The 25,511-nt window shown below is 37.6% G+C and overlaps 1 protein-coding gene across 1 annotated transcript; it reads left to right on the forward strand.

Moving 5' to 3' along the window:
* The first annotated feature begins 5,726 nt into the window (after positions 1-5,726).
* Positions 5,727-25,484, forward strand: LOC134744937 (uncharacterized). Its single transcript, XM_063678885.1, has 3 exons — positions 5,727-5,878; positions 23,626-25,013; positions 25,255-25,484. The coding sequence occupies exons 1-3, from the start codon at positions 5,727-5,729 to the stop codon at positions 25,353-25,355; spliced, it is 1,641 nt and encodes a 546-aa protein (XP_063534955.1). The 3' UTR covers positions 25,356-25,484.
* Positions 25,485-25,511: the final 27 nt, after the last annotated feature.

The following is a 25,511-nucleotide window of genomic DNA, read 5'->3' on the forward strand; positions in this document are numbered from 1 at the left end:
ATGGGCAATAAATCTGGACGGAACGCTGGTTATATTCGCTGCTTGGTCAGAAGCTGAGATTTTTATTTATAGCAATCTGTGAAAGGGACCTTTTGTGAGAGATTCGATGATAATGGATAACGAAGTCGTACATGAAACGGAACGCTTAAAAACGTTCCGTTTTAGTGCTCATAAATTTTTATCAAACTAAATTAAATAGTTTCTTGTAGTGGTTTCTAAGCGGTTTCAAATTAGGTCATGCTTATGTAACAATTCGCATGAAAATTTAGCTTTGTTCTTATGTAAAAATGTATTAATTGCAGATATAACTGACTTACTTAGAGCAACAAACATTTCAATGATAAGGGAGCTCGACTAAGCGGTGTTCAGTGCGTTAAGTGCATTGCATTGCATAAAAGATAATACGCAAAGGACAAGAATAGTCTGTTAACCTGATGTAGCATTTTAAACACAAATAATTACCACAATACATTAGTAAAAGTTTAACTAAATGAATTCAGCCAATAAAAAAAAACTAACATTATAAGATAAGATAAGATTTTTATATTGTTTCAACGCTGTTCCATAAAATAATTGTTTGTCCTTTTTATCTTTCATAATCATACTAATCATACTGATATCATAAATGCGAAAGTGTGTCTACCTCTTCACGCTTAAACCGCTGAACCGATTTACTTGAAATTTGGTATAGAGATAGTTTGAGTCCCGCGAAAGGACATAGGGTAGTTTTTATCCCAGAAATCATCCTTTAAGGGGGTAAAAAGGGGAGTGGAAGTTTGTATGGGAAATCTATGAAAACCAGAATAGATAAAAATAAGCTACCCAAATTACTTACTCCACGCAGACGAAGTCGCGGGCAAAAACTAGTATAAAATAAGGACAATGTAATCGAATGGTATATCATAGTACAAATTGGCTTGCAATGGAAATTGCTACTACCGATGTCAGACAGCAGTTTTTGATTGCAATGTGCGCCAATTTAAATTGTGTTAACCCTGGCTATTGCGTACGTTTGCAATCCTTGTGTTGGAGCTAGACCAATTCTAAGCTTAGAACTTTTACTAACATACGCTAACAAGCAGTTTAAATTCGTGTTATTTAGTCAGTTTCACGAATCACGTAAAATACAAGCACAATTTTGAAAGTCGAAGGTACTGATAAAAATTACAACTTTCTGATCGTAAGCCCGTATAGGGTTTACCGCGAAAAACTAATATCAAAATTTTGTTATCTACCTCGCTACTGCTCTAACATATTCGAGCCAGATATATAAATTTCATTAATTTTTCGTGGTAGCCCATCTGATTCTACTCGTACTTACTGTTCCAATAGTACGTCCTAGGGCCCGTTTCTCAAAAGCTTGTAACTTAATACAAGCGGATGTCTTTTGTTAGAAAAGGACTTCCACTTGTATTACAAGCTACAAGCTTTTGAGAAACGTGCCCCAGGGTGCAGTGCCTTCGTTTGCTGCCGCATTACTGCCGCGATTATGACATAGGTACAATCCGTCACTCATTTTATCAAAAAAATTGCTAGATACACCACCTACGTCAAAGCTGCAGCAATATTGTTGCCACAGTAATGCAGCTGCATAATTGCATATGCCACCCGAATGTCACCTACTCTTTTCAAGAGAAAAAGTGTCACTTTTCGCCCTTAACTAGGACAACCGGCCTATTTTGAAGATTGATTTGTCATAATAAAAACCGCAAAGCAAAATGCTTTTATCTAATAGACTTGTGTGCTATTTAGTTAGTTGCGAGCACGTGTTTTAAAATAAAGTGTTGTTTAACAAAATAAAAGCTTTGACAATTTGGGATCCTGCTTTTTACTCCCTTGCAATTAAGGACCGCATTGTAGAAAATTGGCAACATCCTCTTCTATTACGCAACTTCCGTTTTCAATTAACCCACTTAGGTTACCCAACTGGGTTCGGGGAGAGAATACAGCCTGTTAATTATGCGATTCGAGCTCACAAAAGCGTTAGAACTTTTCGTATCAAATGTTTTTTTGAAAACATGTTGGCGTGTTCTGGGTGGAATGAGATTGCGAAAATTTCAGAGCAAGTCAAACGCCAACAAGGTTTTAATTAGATTCATTCTATTTAATAAAGTTCTCTTTATGGAAAAGCATCCAATTAAGTACAAATAGGTGCTGCCTTAATATAGGCACATTGCATATGCGAGAGCATTTCAACACATTAGATATTGCTGAAAGTAATTTTAATTACGCAGGACATCGTCATTGATGTGTACATTTTCTGCAACAATGCAATGGGCAGCAATGCTGCAGACGCAAGTAAAGGCTATTTAATCAAGATATTGAGTACCTAAATTTTTAGCCGTGACAGGAATGCGGCAAAGACAGAAACGCAATTTATGAAGAAAATTGACAGTGGCTACGCCCATGTCAAAGTTGCAGCAACACACGCAATAGCAACGCTGCTCCAGTCGCCATCCGAATGTAACTCTTGAGAAAGAGCTCAACATAATTATAGCCCTATATGAATTAGTACCTATAAATAAACTGTATTACTGGGAGAGTTGTTTCGTATATTGACGACCGGTCTGGCCTAGTGGGTAGTGATCCTGCCTATGAAGCCGATGGTCCTGGGCTCGAATCCCGTTAAGGGCATTTATTTGTGTGATTAGCACAGATATTTGTTCCTGAGTCATGGTTGTTTTCTATGCATTTAAGTATTTATATATTATGTATATCGTTGTCTGATTACCTACCACACAACACTTTTGAGCTTACCGTGGGGCATTTCTTTATTATTATTTACTATATGTATGAATTAAATTATTTCACAGCGATCTTTAAATCAATTTGTATTGTAGAATTTTACCTAAATAAATTAAAATTAAGTGAATTAAAAATCCTATAAAACTAATAATATATTTCTAAAGCATGCCCCTGTGGTATGATGCCAAGGAATATAAAATAGTTTCAGTTATTTTAAGACTCCAATAATTGGTTGTAACTTATGTCTGACAAGGGACAAAGGAAATGTATCCAGTAACAATAAATAAGATAATCTGACAATCTCATACCTCTATAAAGCTTAACACTATTTAAGATAATATTATTTGCGAAAGCAGAAAAAACACGGTAATACAATTTTTATCTCGGATGTAGTGGCTCCGTACATTATGTGGTTGAATGTAATCTAGATCTGGGCTCGCTTTTCAGTGTTTCATTTCTTTGAAAAAAAATATCTGTTTCCTATGGTGCTACGAATAAGCAATTTGTAAATTTGTATAAATTACAGTACTTACTATAGTAGCTTAGAACAGGGGAAGACCAAAAACGTTAATAATGTACGTTAAAATTTGAGACTAAAGTAGAGAGGCGCCCTAGCGACTAAGTTTTGAATTTTTTTGTGTGCTTAGACGCTTCGAATACATTTTTCTATATTTAATTAAAATAAAGAATAGACATACATACATACAAACTTGTCAAAGTTGCAGAGATCTATCTTCTCATTGCCAGTGTCACAACGACAACGCCTGCGTCGTCGCTGCGGTATTATTTACGGATCCGAAAAGTAAAATCTGTGTTTTCACATTTCCGTAAGGCTTATCTCCTGGCTGAGGAATGATGGATAACCTCTTAATTGAGCCGTCAGCAGCAACTGCTCTTTAATTTCTTTAGATCGTATCTATTGTTAGAAAGAAAAACTAAACTTCATTAGGAATATTCCGCGCAGAAGAGATTTGTCTTCGTCTTAGTAAAACAAATTGGATATTGTTTGATTTGGATTGGAAGGATGATAGTCTAAAAATGTATTATTGAATGAGTTTACATTTTATAAAAATATTCTTCTTTTAGTTACGGCTTAGCCGAGCCATTCTGGAGTAGAACGATAAGTATATATAGTTCAAAGCCTTAAACCTTTAATGCAGGGATTCACGTGTGAACATGTGGACATGAAAGTGCGGATGTGAAAGGACTTGTGATGTCGTGTGTTCAAACGAGGAGTTCTAAAATTAATTTTATTTGTATAGATGGCAGCACCATCTCTCTCACTATACCGTAATCCAGTAAAGGATTCGTAGGGAGGTGCAAGCACGTACTGCTCGCCCTTAGAGTTGGTCAAAGGCGCCTAGCCTTTCAAAGATAGCATACCCCAGAGAATTTGGGACGGGTACCGCCGTGGCCGGGTGGTCTAGTGGTCAGGAAGTTAGCCGAGTAAGCTGAAAACGCGAGTTCGGTTCCCGCCTCGGCCACCGGTGGACTTAGTCACTTTTCATTTAGTTCGACTTGTAGGATTTGTATTTTAAATGTTTAATTAGTTTTTTCTGGATTACCTCAATGCTGTTGATATAACATCCAGCCAGGGTTCCAAACAGGTGATCCGTATTCGAGAATCGGCCTGACTAAAAAGTTTAACAACGTCCGCAAAGTATCAGCCTCCTTGGACTCTTTAGTGGTTCTTAAAACAAAGCCGAGTAGCCTGTAGGCCCTACTTGTTATGTTCTCTAGATATGGTTGCTAAATAATAATTTGCTGTCTAAGTATATGCCTAAATCCTTAAAATTAGAGACTACGTATTAATTCATTATTTAAATGTTTATTGAAGTGTCGTTTGCCTGCATGCCTGCCGTTTACTGATAAAAGTTATATTTTTTTTGTAATTAGATCAATATTTAAAAAAAGGCCTATAAGACTTATCTTTTCATGCGAAATAAATAATATTTATGCATTTTTGACCAATTAGCTATCCCTTTGTGAAAGGGGGTTGAAGTTTGTACGGAGAATCAATAAAAATCAGAGTGAATAAAAAATAAGCTAACAAAATTACTATAAATTCCTAAAAAGTTGGTACTTTAATAATTGGCTGTATGCATTGATATTTTTAGTCGATACTTCATGTTTGTAGAAGGTAAAATTGGATTTCCGTACAATTATCCATCCGCTAAAACTGTGTTTAAATCTTTTTCATTTTACTCTTAAGAATTTGCCACACTGGATGCGTTCTGCGGGCAGCGGTCAGGTCAACCTTCATCTTCAAAGGTTGCTGTCAATGTTGTTCATACATAATGCGGGTTTGACCTGACCGCTGCCCGCAGAACGCATCCAGTCTGGCAGATCCTTTACTATATAAATGGCATCCTAATTAACACATTAATTTGGCCTAAAACCCGGATGTCGCAGTCACTTGCACAAAATTGGAATTTTCTGGAAATAACCATTTTACTGGAATTCCAGGGACCAAGTCTGGGGTTGAAATCGAAACTCATCAACTTGAATGCGCATGCTCCTCTACGTTCCGGAAGGTTTCGTGCTGAGAATCCAGAACCACTGCTGAAGACGGTCACATCCAAGTGCGAAGTAGTGCAGGAAAGTGACCCCTATCAAGGACTTGTTTCGCTCTTAATTGTTTATTGCCAGCTCAAGGACTCACGGCCTTATCTTAGAGATAGAGATCTTTATTTGCATACCAGTATATTACATAGGTACATAATGGACCCTGGAAGGGTATAGCAAAACATGTTATTCACTATAATACTACTTATTTGTATTAGTTTTCCTTCTTATCACTGCAGTCTACCCTAATTCATGCGACGCTAAAGGTCACATTGGCATACCGGCATAGTAGGTAGGTTGGTATTAGGTGCGGCTTGGGCAGGGCCCCTCGTGTAAGTTCGTACCGCCGAAACGCGCAGAAAAATACTCTAGTCTGAAAAGGCCCATAGTCTGTACGAAAAGAGAAGAATAGTGAAATGTATGGGCTCCCTTACATTCCACGACTCTTCTCTTTCCGCACTGACTATTATGGTGTTGTTGGCACGTGGGTGGAGATCGAAGGAGTCAGGCAGGAGTCGGAGATATCGGAGCAGGAGCAGGAGTATATCGAATGGTGTCTATTCGTAAAGTGAGAGTACTATTTTATTATTACTAACTTAAAACCTAGATATTGATTCAGGCGCCACCTATGGGCCTTCTCTTGAACTACATACCCTGTGGGTGCGTAAAACATAAGTCATCGAGGGTTCAATATAGAGGAGAGAGTGTCCCATAGATGGCGCTTGTTAACGCGAGTTAACAGGTGTGACAGCAGTGCAGCATTTTAGTGACATTCAGAAACGTACATGTTTATTGGACATACGGAAGGAGAACATCTAGAGTTTATTTTTGAAACCAAGCTACAAGATACATAATTCTTAACCTAGTAATAAGTAGTCAAATTAGTAGGTACCTGTCAAGCCTTCGGGGGAGGTTTTCCAGTCTATATTAATAAGGCTAAATGAACACCACCATGAATCATATATGTCATCATCAATGCACCTTAAATAATTAAGTGTTTCCCCAGAATGTCAACTGCAACACTCCCGGTGGCAATTTCCCAAAATGTCGTACAGTGTTAACAACAAAATTTATAAAGACTGGGTTACACGGTACGCTAGTGCATACATTAGTTAATATTTTAGCCTTAATGTATACAATGTTATAGTATATTCAGGATACATGGCAAAGCTATAACACTGGTCACTCGCTACGCCTGGCGTCAGACTCATTAATTCATCGCTACAGCACAGCTAATTGTACATATTTGTATATATAACTGAGGTAAGTGCAGTATCTTTACCAGCGCCGAACGCGTATTAAATATGTACCGTTTCTTCCTTGAAGCGATAACAATGTTACATTGCTCAAATTGGACTCAAAGTTGTATTCCCAACGCCATAACGACGATGGACAATAGTTTTATCACATCTTACACAGCAACAGTAGCGGTGGAAAAATATTATAAGTACTTACGAGTAATAAACTAGCGAGTGGGTATTTTACACGGTAGGCTTAAATGTATAAAGTACAGCCCGCAACTTCATCAGGGTTGGACGATGATTTTCTTAATAACTATCCTAGGTCCTTCCCCGGGACCACATTTCATCTAAATGGGTTCCGCGGTTTTAGCGTGAAGACGTAGTGACGTAACGGACAGCCAGGTCGAGTTTCTTTAAGATAAAAAAAAATACAAGTTATTGAAAAGTTAATGTTTGCGAATTAACACCGCCTTACATAAACAGCTGTTCAATTCAATTCAATTCAATATACAATACGTACTATCCATACTAATATTATAAATTCGAGTCTTTTTTTAAGAGAAAAAAAAGTAGCAGAGTACTGCCGAAGCAGAGTACTGTAATCCATACTAATATTATAAATTCGAAAGTGTGTCTGTCTGTCTGTTACCTCTTCACGCTTAAACCGCTGAACCGATTTAGTTGAAATTTGATATAGAGATAGTTTGTCCCGGGGAAGCATATAGGGTAGTTTTTATCCCAGAAGTCATTCTTTAAAGGGGTGAAAAGGGGGTGGAAATTTTTATGGGGAATCCATAACCGCTGAACCGATTTAGATGAAACTTGGTATGGTAGTTTGAGCTGTGGAGAAGGATAAAGAACAGTTTTTATCCCCGAAATCATCCCTTAAGGGTGTTAAAAAATGGGGTGAAAATTTATAGTGGACCAATTTGGGGGTGAAAAGAATGATGGAATAAAAAGCAGATTTGTTTAAAAATTAAGGTACTTACCCAAATTACTAATATCACGCAGACGAAGTCGCGGGCAAAAGCTTGTTATCTATATTCCCACAAATTTTTTGTTAGTAAGCAACCAGTTTTTGTAGCCATACGATTATATAAAATAAATAAACTGCTATAATGTATGTGATATTATGTCATTTTTATACCTACATTTTTTTTTATACTACGTCGGTGGCAAACAAGCATACGGCCTGCCTGATGTTAAGCAGTCTCCGTAGCCTATGTACGCCTGCAACTCCAGAGGACATTAGAACGCTTAGTGCTTTTACAAAGTTTAGGGGAGACCGAGGTAGGTTATCATAAAGATAAGTTGACACATCGTCCATATCTCGCAAACTAAGTATATACCTACGCTAGAACTATAGTCTATTCCAAAGAAAGAAATGCTTCATTTTCCATTCTAACCAACTTCATTATATATGGTTTAGGCCTCAGATGAGCAGTTGAGGTATTACAGCGGTAAGAGCTAAAATGTTGCTAAAAGTACGTTTTTCGTCATTTTTTAAGGTCATATCTTTATCAGTTTTGGCATTTTTCCGATATATGTTTGAAGAATTCTGGAAGTGCTTTTTATCATATAATTATTTGTACTTATAAACGTTTTTAAGCAAAGTGCATGTTTTATAATCTAAAAGTGCAAAGAAGTGTTAACATCTGTAAAATACAAGTTGAGGTATGTTAAAACACCTTGTTGCAACTTACCTCGTCAATTTTTTGTTTGAGTTTGGCAGAGGCTGCTCATACCAGACTGTTAAAATCATATTTTTCAATTTTATTTTAGCACTTTGGTTACCTATCGAAAGCTTATTAAAAAACACGTGTGTTTTATAAGGCTTCAGTCACTAATAACTAGTTTACTCAACAAAAAAATTGATTAATGTAGCATATTTTTCTATTTAAAATTATACCTAGCTAAAAGACTAAATTGAAAACTAAAATTATAAATCGAGCTGCCAGTTAGTTAAAATATTTACTGACACGAGTTTGCTATTTATTGCTTTCATTCATTAATTATAGATGTGTGTCAACTTACCTCAGTCCATATGTTTCAAGTTACCTCGGTATTAGCAGAGTTGGAACAGATCGCATTGATGCAGAAAACAAAATGTTTTTAAATAGTTCCAAGTACATTATGATGTTTCTGTTTTGGGTGGTAAATGGTTATGAGCTATCAGATGATACAGACTTCTTAAATCTAGCTTCTAACACAACAGAGTTAGGTATGACCGAAAAAGTAAAATTTGCGTCAACTCTCCTTGGTCACCCCTACTTATTCTTCAAAAGAATACTTTACTTTTATCTAAAGTGTCTATTTAGCGGAACGAGTTCAATCTACGTATACTAATGACCTCTAATTAATAATCAAGCTAATACAATGAGCCACACACAGACCGCTTACTTACTAGACCATCCATATGATTCACTCGCATATTTAGACGCTCTTCACATTGTATTATTATGGGGAATCAGCACGCCGCTCCTGCGGAATACTGCTTTACCCTTGCCTAGGTTTTTCTTCGTGAAAGCTTTATGCAGAGTCTGCGGTAGGTAGTCTATAGAACAACCTATAGATAACCTTCAGGGTTATGGATACGCAATTAAAGCGAAGGCTTTATGTACGGTGCTTAATTATAGCCATGCCTCACGACGACGAATATATTTTATAGAGGCAAAGTATCTATCACAAAGTTATTTAGTAAGTCACATTTTTCATTCGCACGTACTTGATTAAATTCTTCGCGAAACGAATATTGCGAAAATATTTTCTGATGAAATATTAGCAAGGTTAGAAGTATTATACCTACCTACCTAGTTACGACATGTGACAATAACAATAATAAAATTTAAAAGGTTTTTCCAAATACTCCAAAAACCTGCAAAAGCTTGAGTATGAAAATTAACCTGCTGCGCACACCTTACATACATGGTACAAATACAGCACTTTATTTAATAAAATTATAAAGGTCATATTCGAACAACACCTTAACAGAAATTGCAAATATGTGCTCGAAAACGTAGAGGGCAAACCGTGTCAACCGTTCCGGAGCTGCCATTGTCCAAGCTCCCCACGGGACGAATTCGAGGGGTATAAGTGGAGCAGCCGAGTTCCGCTTCGTTGATTAAATTTGTCCCGTAAGCCCTAATCATCAGTAGCTGTAGGGTACTTAATTAAAATTAAACTGAATGGGCAAATGTTGTCAATTGTGTTACGGAAATGTATAAAATTGCCAAACTATGAAATTATAAAAAGAACGAATATTATTTGAAAATGATCGTAACGTTAGGTGTACCTATATGCTACCGTAAAAACTTATGCTTGGAACACAATCTTTGACTTCGTAGCTCTGTTTGGATTAGTTAGGAGGTGAACATATCAAAAATCCCCGGCCGTAACCCTGGTGCTGGGGGGGAGAGTGGGGTTTGAAGGTTCCATTACTCGGTATTTTCGATTATATCTCAGAAACTATACGTCTGAACGACATGGCCACTTATACTAAATGAAAAGTGATTTAATTTGTTACAAGTTTTATTATGTCAAGTTTTTCGATATCTTGTATAGTTTTTGAGATATCCGCTCTTGGAGGTTTATTTAGGGCTCTCACTTTTATCTTGATTGTCTACATCAGTGAATCTGCTAGGCCGGGTTTGGTATCGTTTTCGTATAAATCGGGGGTGCTGAATTAATTTATGGTATCAACATTGACACCATTCCTAAGCAAAAACAAAATTAAAAAAAAAAATAGTTTTTTAGAACTTATCTTCACGCTTAAACCGCTGAACCGATTTCGTTAAAATTTGGTATAGAGATGGGTTAAGTCTCGGAACAGTACATAGGATAGATTTTATAACCAAATTCATCTTTTGAGGGAGTGAAAAGTGGGGTGGAAATTTGTATGGGTAATCAATAACCGCTGAACCTATTTAAATAATATTTGGGATGGTCTACATGTTTGATTTAGTTGAAAATGATACCAAACATTTCTTCAAACCTAAATTTAAACAGTATTAACCTCAGGAATTCAACTTCGGCGGAGAAGCTGAATTCCCCTTACACCAAATTTCACCCCTTCAAAGTATGATTTTTGAGATAAAAACTATTTTATATCTTGTCTCGGGACTTAAAACATATATTTACCAAATTTCAACTAAATCGGTTGAGCGGTTTAAGCGTGAAGAGAAGTTAAAAAAAGTTATTTGTTTAAAGTTTATATGTTTTTACTTCGGAAAGGTGTCAATGTTGATACCATAAATGAATTCAGCACCCCCGATATATACGAAAACGTTACCAAACCCGGCCTAGCAGCTTCACTGATGTAGATAATCATGATAAAAATGAGAGCCCTAAATAAACCTTCAAGAGCGGATATCTCAAAAACTATACAAGATATCGAAAACGTTGACTTAATAAACTTTGTAACAAATTAAATCACTTTTCATTTAGTATAAGTGGCCATGTCGTTCAGACGCATAGTTTCCGAGATATAAACGAAAAACCGAAAAATGGAACCTTCAAACCCCACTCTCCCGCCCAGCACCAGGGTTACGGCCAGGGACTTTTGATATGTTCACCTCCTAACTAGTCCAAACAAAGCTACGAAGTCAAAAATTGTGTTCCTAGCATTTCCCTCTATACCTTCTTAATGCTTGGCCTACAGTAACAAATGTCATATGAAATCAACATAGTTATTCACTTTTGAAATTTTTATTTGTAGTTCAGACTTGTCTTGGGCTGACTCTATCTAAGGCGACGACCTGAGGTCACGGTAATCACAATTGACAATTGATAACAAACGGTGTTATGACTTTCGATTATTAGAAGGAGTTTGGCTACCTACATGTTGTTTTTTTATATAATAAGGAATATGTCGTAAAACTAAGCGTTTAATAAAACAAATAATGGGGACTGCTCCAAAGCCCCTCGACTCAATGTACCTGGAACACAGCAACGCACTATTTATTAGCACTTCGGCCGCTCCGATATATTCGTATCGTATCTGATGTCGACTGTGCAAGTTTTATTTATTTTGGGCAGGTCGATCTGTGTAAGATTGTCTCCAAATATTTATTTTAGGTATTCAAATACCAATAAAAGGTATCACTGCGAACAACAAACATTTCCCGTTGATTTATACCGTCAAACAAAAGGGTCAAATGTAAATTAAATTGGCTTTCGGATGTACATGTTAACACCGCTAAATCGCCTCTGGTTGGAACAGTAATTGACATAAATTCATTTGTGGCCTATTCTTGCAAATATTTGTGCTGGTAATTTTTTTTGTTAGAATTAAGAGTACCCGGCAAGCTCGTTTCTCCATACAAACGTAGTTACGCTCTGATTTTAAAACGACTAGCTAGATTGCTCTAAAACTTTGTACTTACAATAGGATAAGGTATATCTAGGTTTGTAATTTATTTATACCAGAAAAAAATAGAACGAATTTAAGTTTTTCATACAAAACTTGTTTTTACTCTATTTCAAACATGAGAAATGAATGACGAGGGACTTGGTCTGTATTGGCCTTCGTCAATGTTTTTGTATATGGCATCTATTTATAATTAAGTGACAAGTGAATTAACTACCAACAAGATAATTAAAAGACCGCTTACCTAAAGTTAAGCGTATAACAAAGTAAACGTCTCTTTTTAAAAGCCATTAGCAAAATTAATTGGGGGAGTGTAAAAAGTAGAACCGCAACATGGCTGAACAATTTATCTTGTCAAGCTTGTGTCGTATAAATCAGTATGAGTGCGTCGCATTACACAGCATTATGGCTCGTTTATACGCGGCGATGTAGGCGGGATGCTCCGTCGGTATCATTGGGCATTATGGATAGGTATTATGACTATACAAATCGTCATATTATACCCATAATGCCCAAAAAGGTTGTTTACCCCTAAGTTATCGAAATGTGTTTTTCATTAATGTTGGGATATTTTTTGGCTTATCAAGCCGGAGCGTCTGTAATACATTTTGAACATTTGAACCTGCGGCGCCATGCTACGGTCGCGTGTTTATTGTCTGTCGTGTCATGCATCACTTTCACACTTACATACATATTAGAACGTGGAAGTCATGGTGACAGGCGATATACTTAAATGTGACCATGCTACCGCCGCTGGCCTCCAACATGTGTAAAGAGCAAGGAATTAAAAAAAAACATAGAAATTACAAAAAGCATATCACCCATGTATAATTTGTATTGCTATATTTTTACTTTTTGTTCGTTATAGTACAAGTTTTAAAAAAAAAGGTATGTTTATATGCACAGCCAGTAATATTACAACTAAGGTAGACACACTCCCTAATATACTTTCTCAATATGTAGGTAGTGCCCGTACGCTTCGCTTTGCTCGTCTTGGCGGAGGCACTACCGTGCCCCCAGATTTGCTCAGTTTGGAATTTAAGATTCACAAATACATACCTAACTAAGAAATGATGATGCATTTGTAAAAATCAAATCAAATAGGTATATAAATCTCACAACACGATGCAGCGATAACTAATTAATGTACGAGTAGGTATATACTCGTACATATACTTACACACATTTAGGCTGCACACTACACGCAAAGTATATCTAGCTAGCGATAGGTTCATCATAGGTATTTAAGAACTTGTATTTCGTATTTCTGTTTGTTCCTAAATTTTTAACGTTGGTGGTTAAAATTCAAACAACGTTGCACAAGCTCAGATGAAGATAAGAAGCAGATTAAATGTATAGAAAAACTTTAAAATTCTCCTTTAATTCATGTCCGATATCCTTATCACATTAAATAAAGTAACCTACCTCTCAAGTTATCCCTCATCAAAAACCAGTTTTGCGAGTTGTTTTTGTAGTAAGCGATAAGTTACGATGCGCAAGTAAAATGCTATTATCATACTTCACGAGCGCCGCTTTGACAAATAATATTAGGTATTCCTTATCGCATGATACCACTCTAGCTCGTCGCAAAAGGCACCTTTTGTATGTATAAATGGACTTCCGATGTTGAGTGAATATTTTCGTACATTTTCTATGTCAATAAAATCAGCTCCGTAAGCAAATGCAGCCGGGAGCATTCTATATGGGATGAAAAATAGACTGTCGGAAGCGGGCAGATATGAAATTTATGAAGTGCATTGCAGACATATGAAATAATAACTCACGAGGTCACTGATTCGGAGCTCTATCCGGTAACAAAAAACCATGAGGGTATTTTCACCAAGGACCTATGTATGTTTAAATAAAATTGTTCGCCGAAATACGATTATCGTCTAGTGGCTGATACTGATTGACCTTTTCTAGTCTTGTTAAAAATTGTTTTGTTGGTATCTCGGCCTAGAAAATTCCTACATGTATTTAATTTTGACTGTAACTTTTATGCAGTCCAGAAACGTTGTAGACGAAATATCAACACCTTATCTGTATTACTTTTGCAGTTATCGTAGTGGGCGATGTCATAAACATATTTGGGTACCACTTTTTACAACTTTGCCCAGCTGAATCTCGCATGTTATAACTGACATGAGTGGGGGCAATTACCATGCAACGCTATTAATTAAAGTTATTATGCTTATTAATTCCCTCAAATACTCACGGGTCTTTGAACCCGGTTATTTATACCCGCCCGGTGTGTGCGTGCGTGGTGATCTGGTAAAATAATATACATCCAACACGTGAAAGCCTTTTGGAGAGCTTTAATGTCATGTAGAATGCCTATTTAACCCATTCACGGCTCCAGTAGGTATCTAACCTACGTGTTACATATTATTGTTCTTATTAAGCATATCGTTGTGTGTAGGATGCCTCGCCTCCGTCAATATTTTACTTATAAAAAAATACCTAATTTATTTTGTTAAATTAAGTCACAGATATAGTTATTGACAACTGGGAGGGTTGGCATTTTGTATTTTTTATGAAGAAATCTCGTTTTTTTTTTCATAACTTTGCCCATATAACTTTGGCGGTGAAATATTCACTTAAATGACTTATACGATAGAATTTTGCCATTTTATTCTAGATTAGTCTTTAAGATTCATGACCATAAAAGTTTATAATCCAAAAGTTAAGAAAATATATGCAAATGTGGGCTTTTTTAATTTTTTTTGGCCCGTGTCTTTAAGGTCCAGTTTCTAGAGTACTAAAACTTAAATTTACTGTAGTTAGCTCACTCACACAAAGAAATGTATGTCAACGTGTGAGTTCCACAGATAAACAATAGAATATTGAACAATAAACTCGAAAAAAAGTAAAACATCGAAAAAAGCGGGCAAATTTTACAAATCGTGCTTACGAAAAACGTTTTTACTTCGCTTGAAATGTTTTATTTTATTTTATGGACGTGTTTCTTTAATAAAAGTGTGTCTTAAAATATTTGCCCACTTTTATTTAAATAAAATAAATCTTCATGCTTAGGTATATGATAGAGTATATCGGAAAAGGTTAGCTGGTTGTGTTATCTCGATTTTGATTGAATTGTGGATGGAACGCTTGCGCATAAATATGTCAATTAATTCCGAACAAAAATTACAAGTTACAACTGACTGAATGTAAACTAGTAATACCGCAATACTGCAACATTAATGCTGGTGCAGTCTGAAACCGAATGGTACCTTAAGACAGTTTCCCTTCATCGTCTATATAACTAACGTCTAGTCAACTGTAAAATTTTACTGTTAAAATTGTAATAATTATGGTAACGTTAATAAACTTCTTGTTTGTACTTACGTAGAATAGCGATATTTAACATTATAATGTTAATTTTAGTTATGTTTTGAAACTACAGTGCCCACCTTTGTCCCTCTGACTTCTCCGCTGGCAGTCTGTTTAGTTCATGTATAATTCAGGAATCCTGAATACGAAACATCAATCCCAAAAGCACGTACAGTAAAACGTTTATTCAGCGTGTGATTAGCAGTAAGTGGTGAGGGGTAGGTAAACGCTTGGGACGCTAGTCTTAGCGGAAGCTGTTGATTCGGAGCTCAACAACGGATTAATTTCTGTTAATGAAATATGCCCTCGTCGTATAACATGGAAACCTATTCTAATTTTCACAGAAAGTGTTTTTTTATATATATTTCAGGTGAGGTAATAAAAAGTACCTATAGTTAAGACTTATGTATGTATATTCTTTATTGTACATAGTAAAACAAATACAAACAACACAATTACAAAAAGAATTAAATACAACAAAGGCGAACTTATCCCTATGTGGGATCTCTTCCAGTCAACCTTTGAGAAAATGAGTAGAAAATAAGTAACAAACAATGAATGACAAACAAAAACAACAATGTACAACCACTAAAAGTAATGAAATATAAATTTTGAATAAGTACACATTATTACAAATATACTTACGAGTAAATACAAATATAAGAATAATAATGCATAGGTACCTAAATAAATATAACGTAAATATAAACAAACAAATACTCAATACATAATATAAATAAATATATATAAAATCGAACTAGAAAACTAAAGGAAATTATAAAAGTAGGTACCTACCTATCATAGAGGAACAGGCTTATGTCACAGAAGAAGTAAGTAATAGTATTATCATACAGAACGGCCACGCACCGCCCCGCCCCGATTCGAATTACCTCGCCCCGCGACAGCAGATTGACGATTGACGACCTTTTGCCGACCGCTCAGTACTGTTTTTAAGCACCTTACTCACACAATGACGCATGCCGCGTGTACAGACGTGCCATTCACACATATAAACCCAAGTAATTTTTGATGTATAGCGTGTCCGCCCTGTGCTTATGTGGATCGCCACATAAGCACAGGGCGGACACGCTACAGACGGGCGGTCTATAGACGATGTTCACCTATGTCATCCTACTTAATATAGATATTTCCGACAAACATGTCAATTTGTCATTTATCTGTCCAAGGATCACAATGTAGCTATAGTGAGGCCAATTCAGATTTAATAAATTGTTACAGTTTTGATCTTGTCTTGATACGACGAAAGTCCTGCGTAAGTCAAGGTCGTGTCAAAACAAAATCAAAATCAGAACTTCTTCTTTGTCCTACCCTTATCCCAGTTTATCTGGGGTCGGGTCTTCCCGTACATTTGCGCCAAAGAATTCTATTTCGGGTTGTCTGTGGGTTAATGTTCTGCTTCTGGACCTCTCTTTGCACGTTAGACCACCATGTAGAAGGTGGCCTGCCTTGTCCCTTCGGCTGTTCTGGGAGATTAAGGACCCGTTTTATGGGATGAGTTTCTTCACGCCTCATTACGTGCCCGTACCAACGTAATCGTCCTTCTTTCACCTTGGCATCTATAGGAGCTACTTTGAACGACCCTCGAACATACTCATTGCGGACTTTGTCTAAACGAGTTACTCCGCCTGCCCATCTCAGCATCTTCATCTCGTTGACGTGCAATTGCTGTTCGTGAGTCTTTTTGATGGTCCAACATTCCGACCCGTATGTCATAGCTGGTCTGACAACGGTTTTGTAGACTTTGCCTTTTATTTGTATGGGCATCTTGGGGTCACATAGCACTCCAGATAATGAGCGCCACTTCATCCAAGCGGTGTTAATACGGTGTGTAACATCCCTGTCGACATTTGCATCAGGAGTTATAATAGAACCTAAGTACTTGAAGTGATCTACCTTCGATATGGGTTTATTATCTATATTGATACTACAGTAGTTAGTATTGGGTGTACCATAGTAGCACTCCATGCACTCGGTTTTGCTGCGACTGATACGAAGTCCCCGGCTTTCTATCTTGTTTACCCATCTGTCAAGGCTTTTCTGCAGTTCGTCTGTACTTTTGCTCATGAGTGCTATGTCGTCAGCATAGAGCATACACCATGGGACCGGCTCCTGTATGTCTTGAGTTATGTATTCCATTGAAAGATTAAATAAAAGCGGACTTAGAGCTGATCCCTGGTGCACCCCGACATTGACAGAGAATGGGTCACTTACTCCAGCTGGGCTTCTGACGCGTGTCTTCGTGTTTCTGTACATATCTTGGATAATCGATATATAGCCTTCTGGGATAAATCGGGCTCTCATGGATTGCCAGACTAGTTTTCTTGGGACACGATCGAAAGCCTTCTCGAGGTCTATAAAGAGGAGAATGAGGTTTTCCTTATTTGCTCGATGTTTTTCCATTGACATTCTGAGTATATGGATAGCATCGGTGGTCGATTTTCCAGATGTGAAGCCGAATTGATTTTCTGATGTGCTAGTAAGGGCTTTCAGACGGGAGGCAACAATTCTTTCCCAGATTTTTAGGGTGTGACGTAAGTTTTATCCCCCTATAGTTATTACATTCGGATATATCACCTTTATTTTTATATATTGGACACAGTATGCTGTTACGCCACGAGTCTGGAATTTCACCTTCAGTTAAAATTCTGTTGAAAAGCAGCGTTAACCAAGGTAATGCGGAGTTGCTCATCATTTTCCAGATGTCCGCTGGTATCTGGTCTGGTCCAGTAGCTTTGTGATATTTCATACTTAAGAGAGCTTTTTTGGTTTCTTCAGGGGATATACAATCTATAGGTCCAGCAATGGAAGGCATATATGGTAAGTCTTCGCTTGGGAATTCCTCATTCATTAAATGGTCATAGTATTCCTTCCATCTTTTGCTTATTTCCTTATGGGATGTGAGCAGCTTGCCGTGATTATCTTTTATATATTTGTTGGATTTCACATCGAGAGTTGCTCGGTGCCAAAATCAAAATCAGAACAGATTGTTAAATCAGAATCGCCTCTATGTTCCATGTCTGACACTTCCGACGTTTCGGTTGAATTATTCCGGCTAAATGTAACAGGATGTTTCCGACATTTTCCGAGAGAAGCACAAAACCAACTGCTAACAGTAGGGGATAACCTAACCATAAGCAGACGTGCGAAAATTGTTTACAATAATCTAATATTGCTAAGCCTTTCCTGGAAAGGTAGCTGTTTTGCAGATGCGATTTCGCTGCTTGAATTTGAAATAATTTCAAGTTTCCGAATGCAGGTTTTCGCTACAAGGTTATTAATGACTTTAAGCGCGGTTTTAACAGATAAGCCCTTTTAACTTTTTGTTATGATGATGATTAATCCCTTATTCAGAAACGTCTACTAAAGTTGACAAGCCGCTAATAATCGTTTGTCCCGTTCCGACCTATTGGTATGATGGAACAAACGTTAGCAGACTGCGAACAATTTTGTGTTTCATTTAAAATGTAATGCATTAATAAATAAATGATTTAAGGATGACACGCTAGATCGGGTCGTGGCCGGGGGCCGGGCCGAAGCTTCCGACGCTTCGTTTTATAGGGAAAGCAACACGTGATCACCAAAATGACAGGTCGGATGCCTCGGCCGGTCCGGCCCGGTCTAGCGTGGGTCATCCTTTATTCGATTATTGTGTAAGAAATAGTTTTGTCCTATTACTGCATTGAACTAGTATTACTAACGTATAGAACTGGTACAGAGAACCAGTATTTTGGGCCATGAGTTGCTGCCGTTTTGGCATCAAACCATAGAAGCGGAGCGTGAATCTCGCAACCTAATCGCGTATGCGCCATGAATTTTACGACGCTTACGACGTTTTAAAAACTTTTCAAATATCATTAGCCTGATGTAAATGCATGCTTAAGTTTTCCCAAATAAAGAGTTTATTTTTTAAAGATTTCTAGTAGGTACCTATAGTACTTATTGAATTAAATATTTTATTTTACTTGACAGTCATCTTACTGTCATATTTTGCAAAGGAAATATGCGGAATGTTGGCAGTGTGCTATTCGATGATTCGTCGAAATGAAATTACGGGAAAATATGTTTGGGAAGTGAACATTTTCGCCGATAAATACATTAGTGAACCATATTGTCAATTTCCATTATAAGCAAATATTATCCACGCGATAAAATATCGCCCAGCGCAATTGCAGCAGTAAGAAATGATAAATGATGCCCACGGAAGTCACACACGCAAAAAATAAATTACTTATTCAAATTGAACAAAATGAAAACGCTGAGCTGTAAATACGGAGGCGAGTGTGGCCGAGTGATATTTAATTGTTTCATATTTTCATTAACAACTTTATGAAATTTTTAAAAGAATAAGTACACAATCAATGTAAATTTGTCTCGGTAGGCGAAAAAATATCTGCGTTGGCTTTTTCAGGCCGCAGGGCATATTTGTGTGGAAGAATTTTATTCACTTAATATAATTATAATATACAGTAAACTGCAGTTTTTGCGTTTCGAGATCGGAATGAAAACTTATTGGCATGAACTTGCTTACAGCCCTAATTGTACAAGCGCGACGCTATTCTTTATTTAGATTGCTAATTGAAGGATACAAGAAAAATATTAAATTAGATATGTTATCTCTTTCTTTTCTTCGATTCCATTGGTACAAGCATCATTTCCTGACCTGCAGATCAGGTACTCTTGATATTTTTGTAAATAAAAGCCTAACTCTAACGTAGGTAACCTATAAGCAACTGCCACCAAACCAACCGATTACTACCAATTTACCCAAGATCTACTAAATGATTAATGTAAGATGGCTAATTTCCTTATTCACTGTAATCTACACACAGTGTGACCCCTTGTTTACTACTTATGGATCACCATGAATCGTAGGTATGCCACTTGAAAGGTTATACAAAATGTTGATTGTTATATTTTCATTATTAAACTGATTTATACACATATTTTCTTTTACTTTACACAGTTAAGCATTATTTTAATAATTATTTCCAGATAGTAATGTTCCCAGTAACTTTGGAAAAATACCTGGTAATATTGGGAATGTTATTAGGTAACATTGGGAATTTACTCTCTCACAGATTCCTTCTGTTTTATGACTATAAATAATAGCATTAATATTTATATTTTTTTCAAAGTTTCTCAATGTTACCGATCGGGGTAATGTTACTGGTAGCATTACCGGGAATATTCCCGCTTTTGAGTAAGTATACGGTAACGACCCATCACTAATCATGATCCTTTTATGTATCGAATACCCAAACGTGACGGATTTATCCCAACCGCCTGAAGGATGGCTCAAATTAGGATCTCGTGAACATAAAATGAAATAAGTAGGCATTCGCGTGGACTATAAATTTCTCTTGTCATAAAAACGAAAACGTGAAAGCAATAAAATCTGTCAACTTAAGTAATGCCATCGTGTTTTAGGCTTATCTCCTGCAGCCGGGACAAATCTTCGGCTCTAATATTAATAAGACCGTTTACTATGAGTAATGGCCGACTCCTCTACACGATGGACCATCATAATGGCCCACTAAGATGGGCCAGCGTGTAGAGAGGTAGTGGTGTCGGATGGCTCAAGGTCTATCCTGTCGCGCCATAAGCCATTCGACACCACTACCCTCTCTACACGCTGGCCCATCTTAGTGGGCCACTAATGATGGTCCATCGTGTAGAGGAGGAGCCATAAAAATAAACGTTTGCTTTTTATAGAACCATTTATAAAAACCGGAAGGTTTTCTTGAGAATGAGGAAAATGCAAAAAAATATAAACATTATATAAAACCGATTTAAGGATTTTAGTGAACGGGTTATGGATTTTAAAATCAACTTACTTTTTGGTGTCAAAGTGGAAATGTTTATTTCCGTTGTTATATTTTAATACGTATATTTGAACTCTAGTATAGGTAAGCCAAGTGCCTACCATTATTTATTCAAGTAAATAACAATCGTAATTCGCATCACAGCAGCAATTTTACGTCCAACTTAGCAAATTAACAAACTCGAATCGAATGCAAGCGTTCTGGCATGTGAAGTAAATTTCAATTGTATCCCGTTCAGTAAATTGAATCTTCTAAACGCGTCCCTACAATGTGCTGCCATTGTTGGCAAACAGTTGTAAATCAATAGTTGTCGTACTCGTCCCACACTTCATTATAATTCCGTTGCTGTAGCGGTCTGATTAATTCATAGCACTTGAGGAAAATATGAAGATTATTATGCAAAGCTCATTCAGTTTAAGTGGCAGAAGTTTTGGCAGGAGTCTTTCATTATGCACATTATATTTACCCGCGCGCCGCCCGCCCACAGCTTACCATAACCTATGTAGCATGGTACGTACTGTACTACTGTACGTAGCCTAACATGATTTCTAGAATCAAAAGTACATAAGTACAATACAATTTTAAGGTAAAAAGTACAGTAAAACCAACCAGGGAACAAATCAAATTATTTTGTAAAAATATTTTGATTTGTGTTTTTTAAGTAGTCACACTACTATATATATAAATTATAAACTGAAATAGATATCATACATTTGGCATTTTAATATCATTCAAAATATTAAGGGAGTGTGTAAACCCACATTAAAAGCGCGAAACCTGCGACGAAAGGGATATCGCGTGGATATAAACGTTTTATAGATAACGCTATCTCTACTGAGCTCGTTCACTTACGTACTAACAATGGCATTCTGTTAAACAAAAGCCATTACTTCTTTTGTGCCTGAGCGCGTGGCCTTTGTACCTGAGGCTCACACACAATAGCCACGCGATCAGGCACAAAGGCCACGCGCTCAGGCATAAAAGAAATAATGGCTTTTGTTTAACAGAATGCCATTGTCAGTACAGGTAAGTGAACGAGCTCAGTAGATAGACCGCGTACCATACCTCAGTTAATAACTCTAAAAATATACTTCTGTCTTCGGTTACCGCGATAGTTACTCATGAAATAAAACTATGAAAACGGATTATATCGCGTATATTGAATTTATAATACATCCCGACTTTTCGAACTCTTTACAGCGTTCGTGGTCACCCGTTGACCACGAACGCTGTAAAGAGTTCGAAAAGTCGGGATGTATTATAAATTCAATATACGCGATATAATCCGTTGTCATAGTTTTATTTCATGAATATACTTCTGTTTAAAATTTAGCTATTTTATACTAAAGGGTCGAAAACTTTTTTTAGTACGAGTTAAGGTTATGGTTCTTTCCTGTGGATATCTTAAAATCCACTTCAAATAAATAAACTGTGCCCCTACTTCAAAGCTTAATTTTTTTGCTGGGTCCTTATAGGTGTCCACAAACCTTCTACTTCTTAAAAGTTGTGTGATAAAACTGATTAAATACTTGGACTTTGAACTGTCAACTGTCAACAACGGAAGTAAAAATAAAATTCCGGACAATAAATATATTTTAAAATTACTCTTTTAAGTACTAAAATCGTACTCAACGGACTTAACAGCATATAATACATGCTCACTTCTGAAAATGCTATATTTGAGTGGATATTTTCACATTTTCACAAATAGTCTACTCTGAATTTTCCATGACAAACCACTATACAAGAATACCATACCATATAGAAGAATACCTTGTCGAACCGTGCAAAGCTGCCTAATTATCTGCGGCAGATTCCAAAGGCTGAAAATAACCCAGCATCCTACAAAGAAAAAAGAAGTTACATCCACATGCGCCCTGGGGCTGCGCCCTAGTTGTGACAGTGCTGTCATTTGTCATCGCGGTTTTTATTATTTTTGTAAACATTGTGTTATGTTGTAGTTTTTCGTATGGTCTATCCTATTTTAACGTAAGTTTTAGTTTTTACACAATATTAATTTTAAGCCTGGGTGGATGCAGACCTCTACAGCAGTCTCTAGCAGCACGTCTTCACAAGCCGTTCCTTGCAATCAGTGCGACAAATCATTTTCAACAACCCGCGGCCTGAATATTCATATCGGAAAATGTCACAAACCTACAAATTCGTCCATCATCGCTACATGCCCTCCCGCCGTTGGTCTCCAATCCAGCCCGTCGACACCTCAGCAGAACGTAAACTCCTTCCATCTCCACCTCAGTCACCTCAAAAACAAATTTCCTATAATTAAAAGAATACCGCGTGGTGCAAGAATTGCCGTAGCAATCCGACTAACCGATGTCATCAATACCTGCGTAGAAAGCAATAGCCTAGATTCTTGGGAAAACCTACTTACATTCTCATATTCCACTCTTCATGTTATTTTAGACAATAAACGACAATCACTTACTCAAAAAATTAAAAACAACTGTGCCCACCCCCTTAATCTCCAGAATCCCATTTTTCAACAAAACAACCATCCATCATACCGTTCGTGCAGCAACTTGAAAAAGACTGTAGAGGGAAAAGTGAGCGATGGTGACTTGAAAGGAGCTGCACGTTTGCTTTTTTCAACTGACGTGCTGTCTGTGGACTCGACTGAAACTCTTTCGGCTCTACAAGACAAACACCCGTCCGCCCCAGCAACACCATACTTCCTAGATCCGCCCACAGAACCCTACGTGTGCCTACAAGTTCAGGATAAAGACACAAAAAATGCAATTCTTTCGTTCAAAACGGGTTCTGCAGCGGGCCTCGACGGGTTATCCCCACAACACCTGAAAGATTTAACCTCACACTGCGTCGGCGATACAGGCAAACGCCTCATTATCGCACTCACCAAACTTGTCAACCTCATGCTTTCTGGAAAAGTCAACCCCCTCTTTGAACCCATTATTTATGGTGCAAATCTTATAGCTCTCACAAAAAAAGATGGGGGAATCAGGCCCATTGCTGTTGGTTCAACATTTCGGCGTTTAACTTCCAAAATTTCCGTCCGACACGTACTTTCTAAATTGCAAAAACAATTTGAACCGGTACAACTTGGTTTTGGTACTAAAGGAGGGTGCGAAGCCGCCGTCCATGCCCTCCGCACCTGCCTGATCAATGACCAGTGTGAGGTTCTTCTAAAAATTGACGTCAAAAATGCCTTCAACTCTCTCAATAGGGACGCCCTGCTTGCAGAAGTCAACAACCACGCTCCGGAACTTTATAACTATTTATTAAATTGCTATGCAAATCCTTCAAAATTACTGTACAAAAATCACGAAATTTCCTCCGAAGTTGGCTGCCAGCAAGGCGACCCTCTCGGACCAGCCATCTTCAGTTTAGCTATCAATCCAGTTGTTCAAAACCTGAATTCAAAATTTAACGTTTGGTACTTGGATGATGGTACCCTAGGAGGTGATGTAAACACAGTACTTGCTGACCTTTCGGAAATAATAAATAAATTTAAGCTAATAGGATTGGAATTGAATTGTGAAAAGTGCGAATTATATTTAAACCGTTATAATCCCGACATCGTACAAAAATTTCAAGCCATCACTCCCAATATAAAAGTAGTCAGCAAGGACTCACTAAACCTCCTAGGGTCACCAATTTTCGAAGAAGCCATTCCCAGCATTACTACAAACGCGATTACTAAATTCAAAAACTGCGCCGATCGCTTGCTCGAAATCGATTCCCATTCCGCTCTGACTATTCTAAAATTTTGCCTTTTTGTACCAAAATTTACTTACTTGCTACGCTGCTGTCCATTTTGGAAACACCAAAACTCCTTATTATCGATTGACAACCTTATTAGATCTTCCTTAGAATCCGTTCTAAATATACAGCTTAGCGAGCATTCTTGGAACCAGGCGTCCCTGCCCATCAGATTCGGCGGGCTGGGTACGCGCAAAATTTCCAGTGTTGCTTTGCCGGCTTTTCTATCTTCCGTCCATGGCACTTCCTCCCTCGTAGGAAAAATACTAAAGGCCTGTCCTTTAAACTACGAGATGGCGTGCTTGACGGAGGCTAGAAACGCCTGGCTGACGGCTTGTCCGGGTCAAAATTTACCCTCAAAATTAAACGTTCAACGTTGCTGGGACGACACGTTGTGCAAAATTAAGTATGAGGAACTACTTTCCAGCTCTGACGGCCCTGCGCGCGCACGGCTTCTCGCAGTTGCAGAACAAGAATCCGGCCAGTGGCTGCATGCCTATCCCTCCCCCCCCACTGGTACATATCTAGAGCCGGATACTTTACGTTTAGCCGTAAGTCTTAGATTAGGGGTAAAGGTCTGCGCCCCCCACAGATGCCCCTGCGGCGCAACCGTCGATGTGCTTGGACACCACGGCCTTTCTTGTCAATTAAGCGCTGGTCGCCTCTCTAGGCACGCTGCCCTGA

This window comes from Cydia strobilella, chromosome 10 (genome assembly GCF_947568885.1).
Source record: "Cydia strobilella chromosome 10, ilCydStro3.1, whole genome shotgun sequence".
NCBI classification, from domain to species: domain Eukaryota; kingdom Metazoa; phylum Arthropoda; class Insecta; order Lepidoptera; family Tortricidae; genus Cydia; species Cydia strobilella.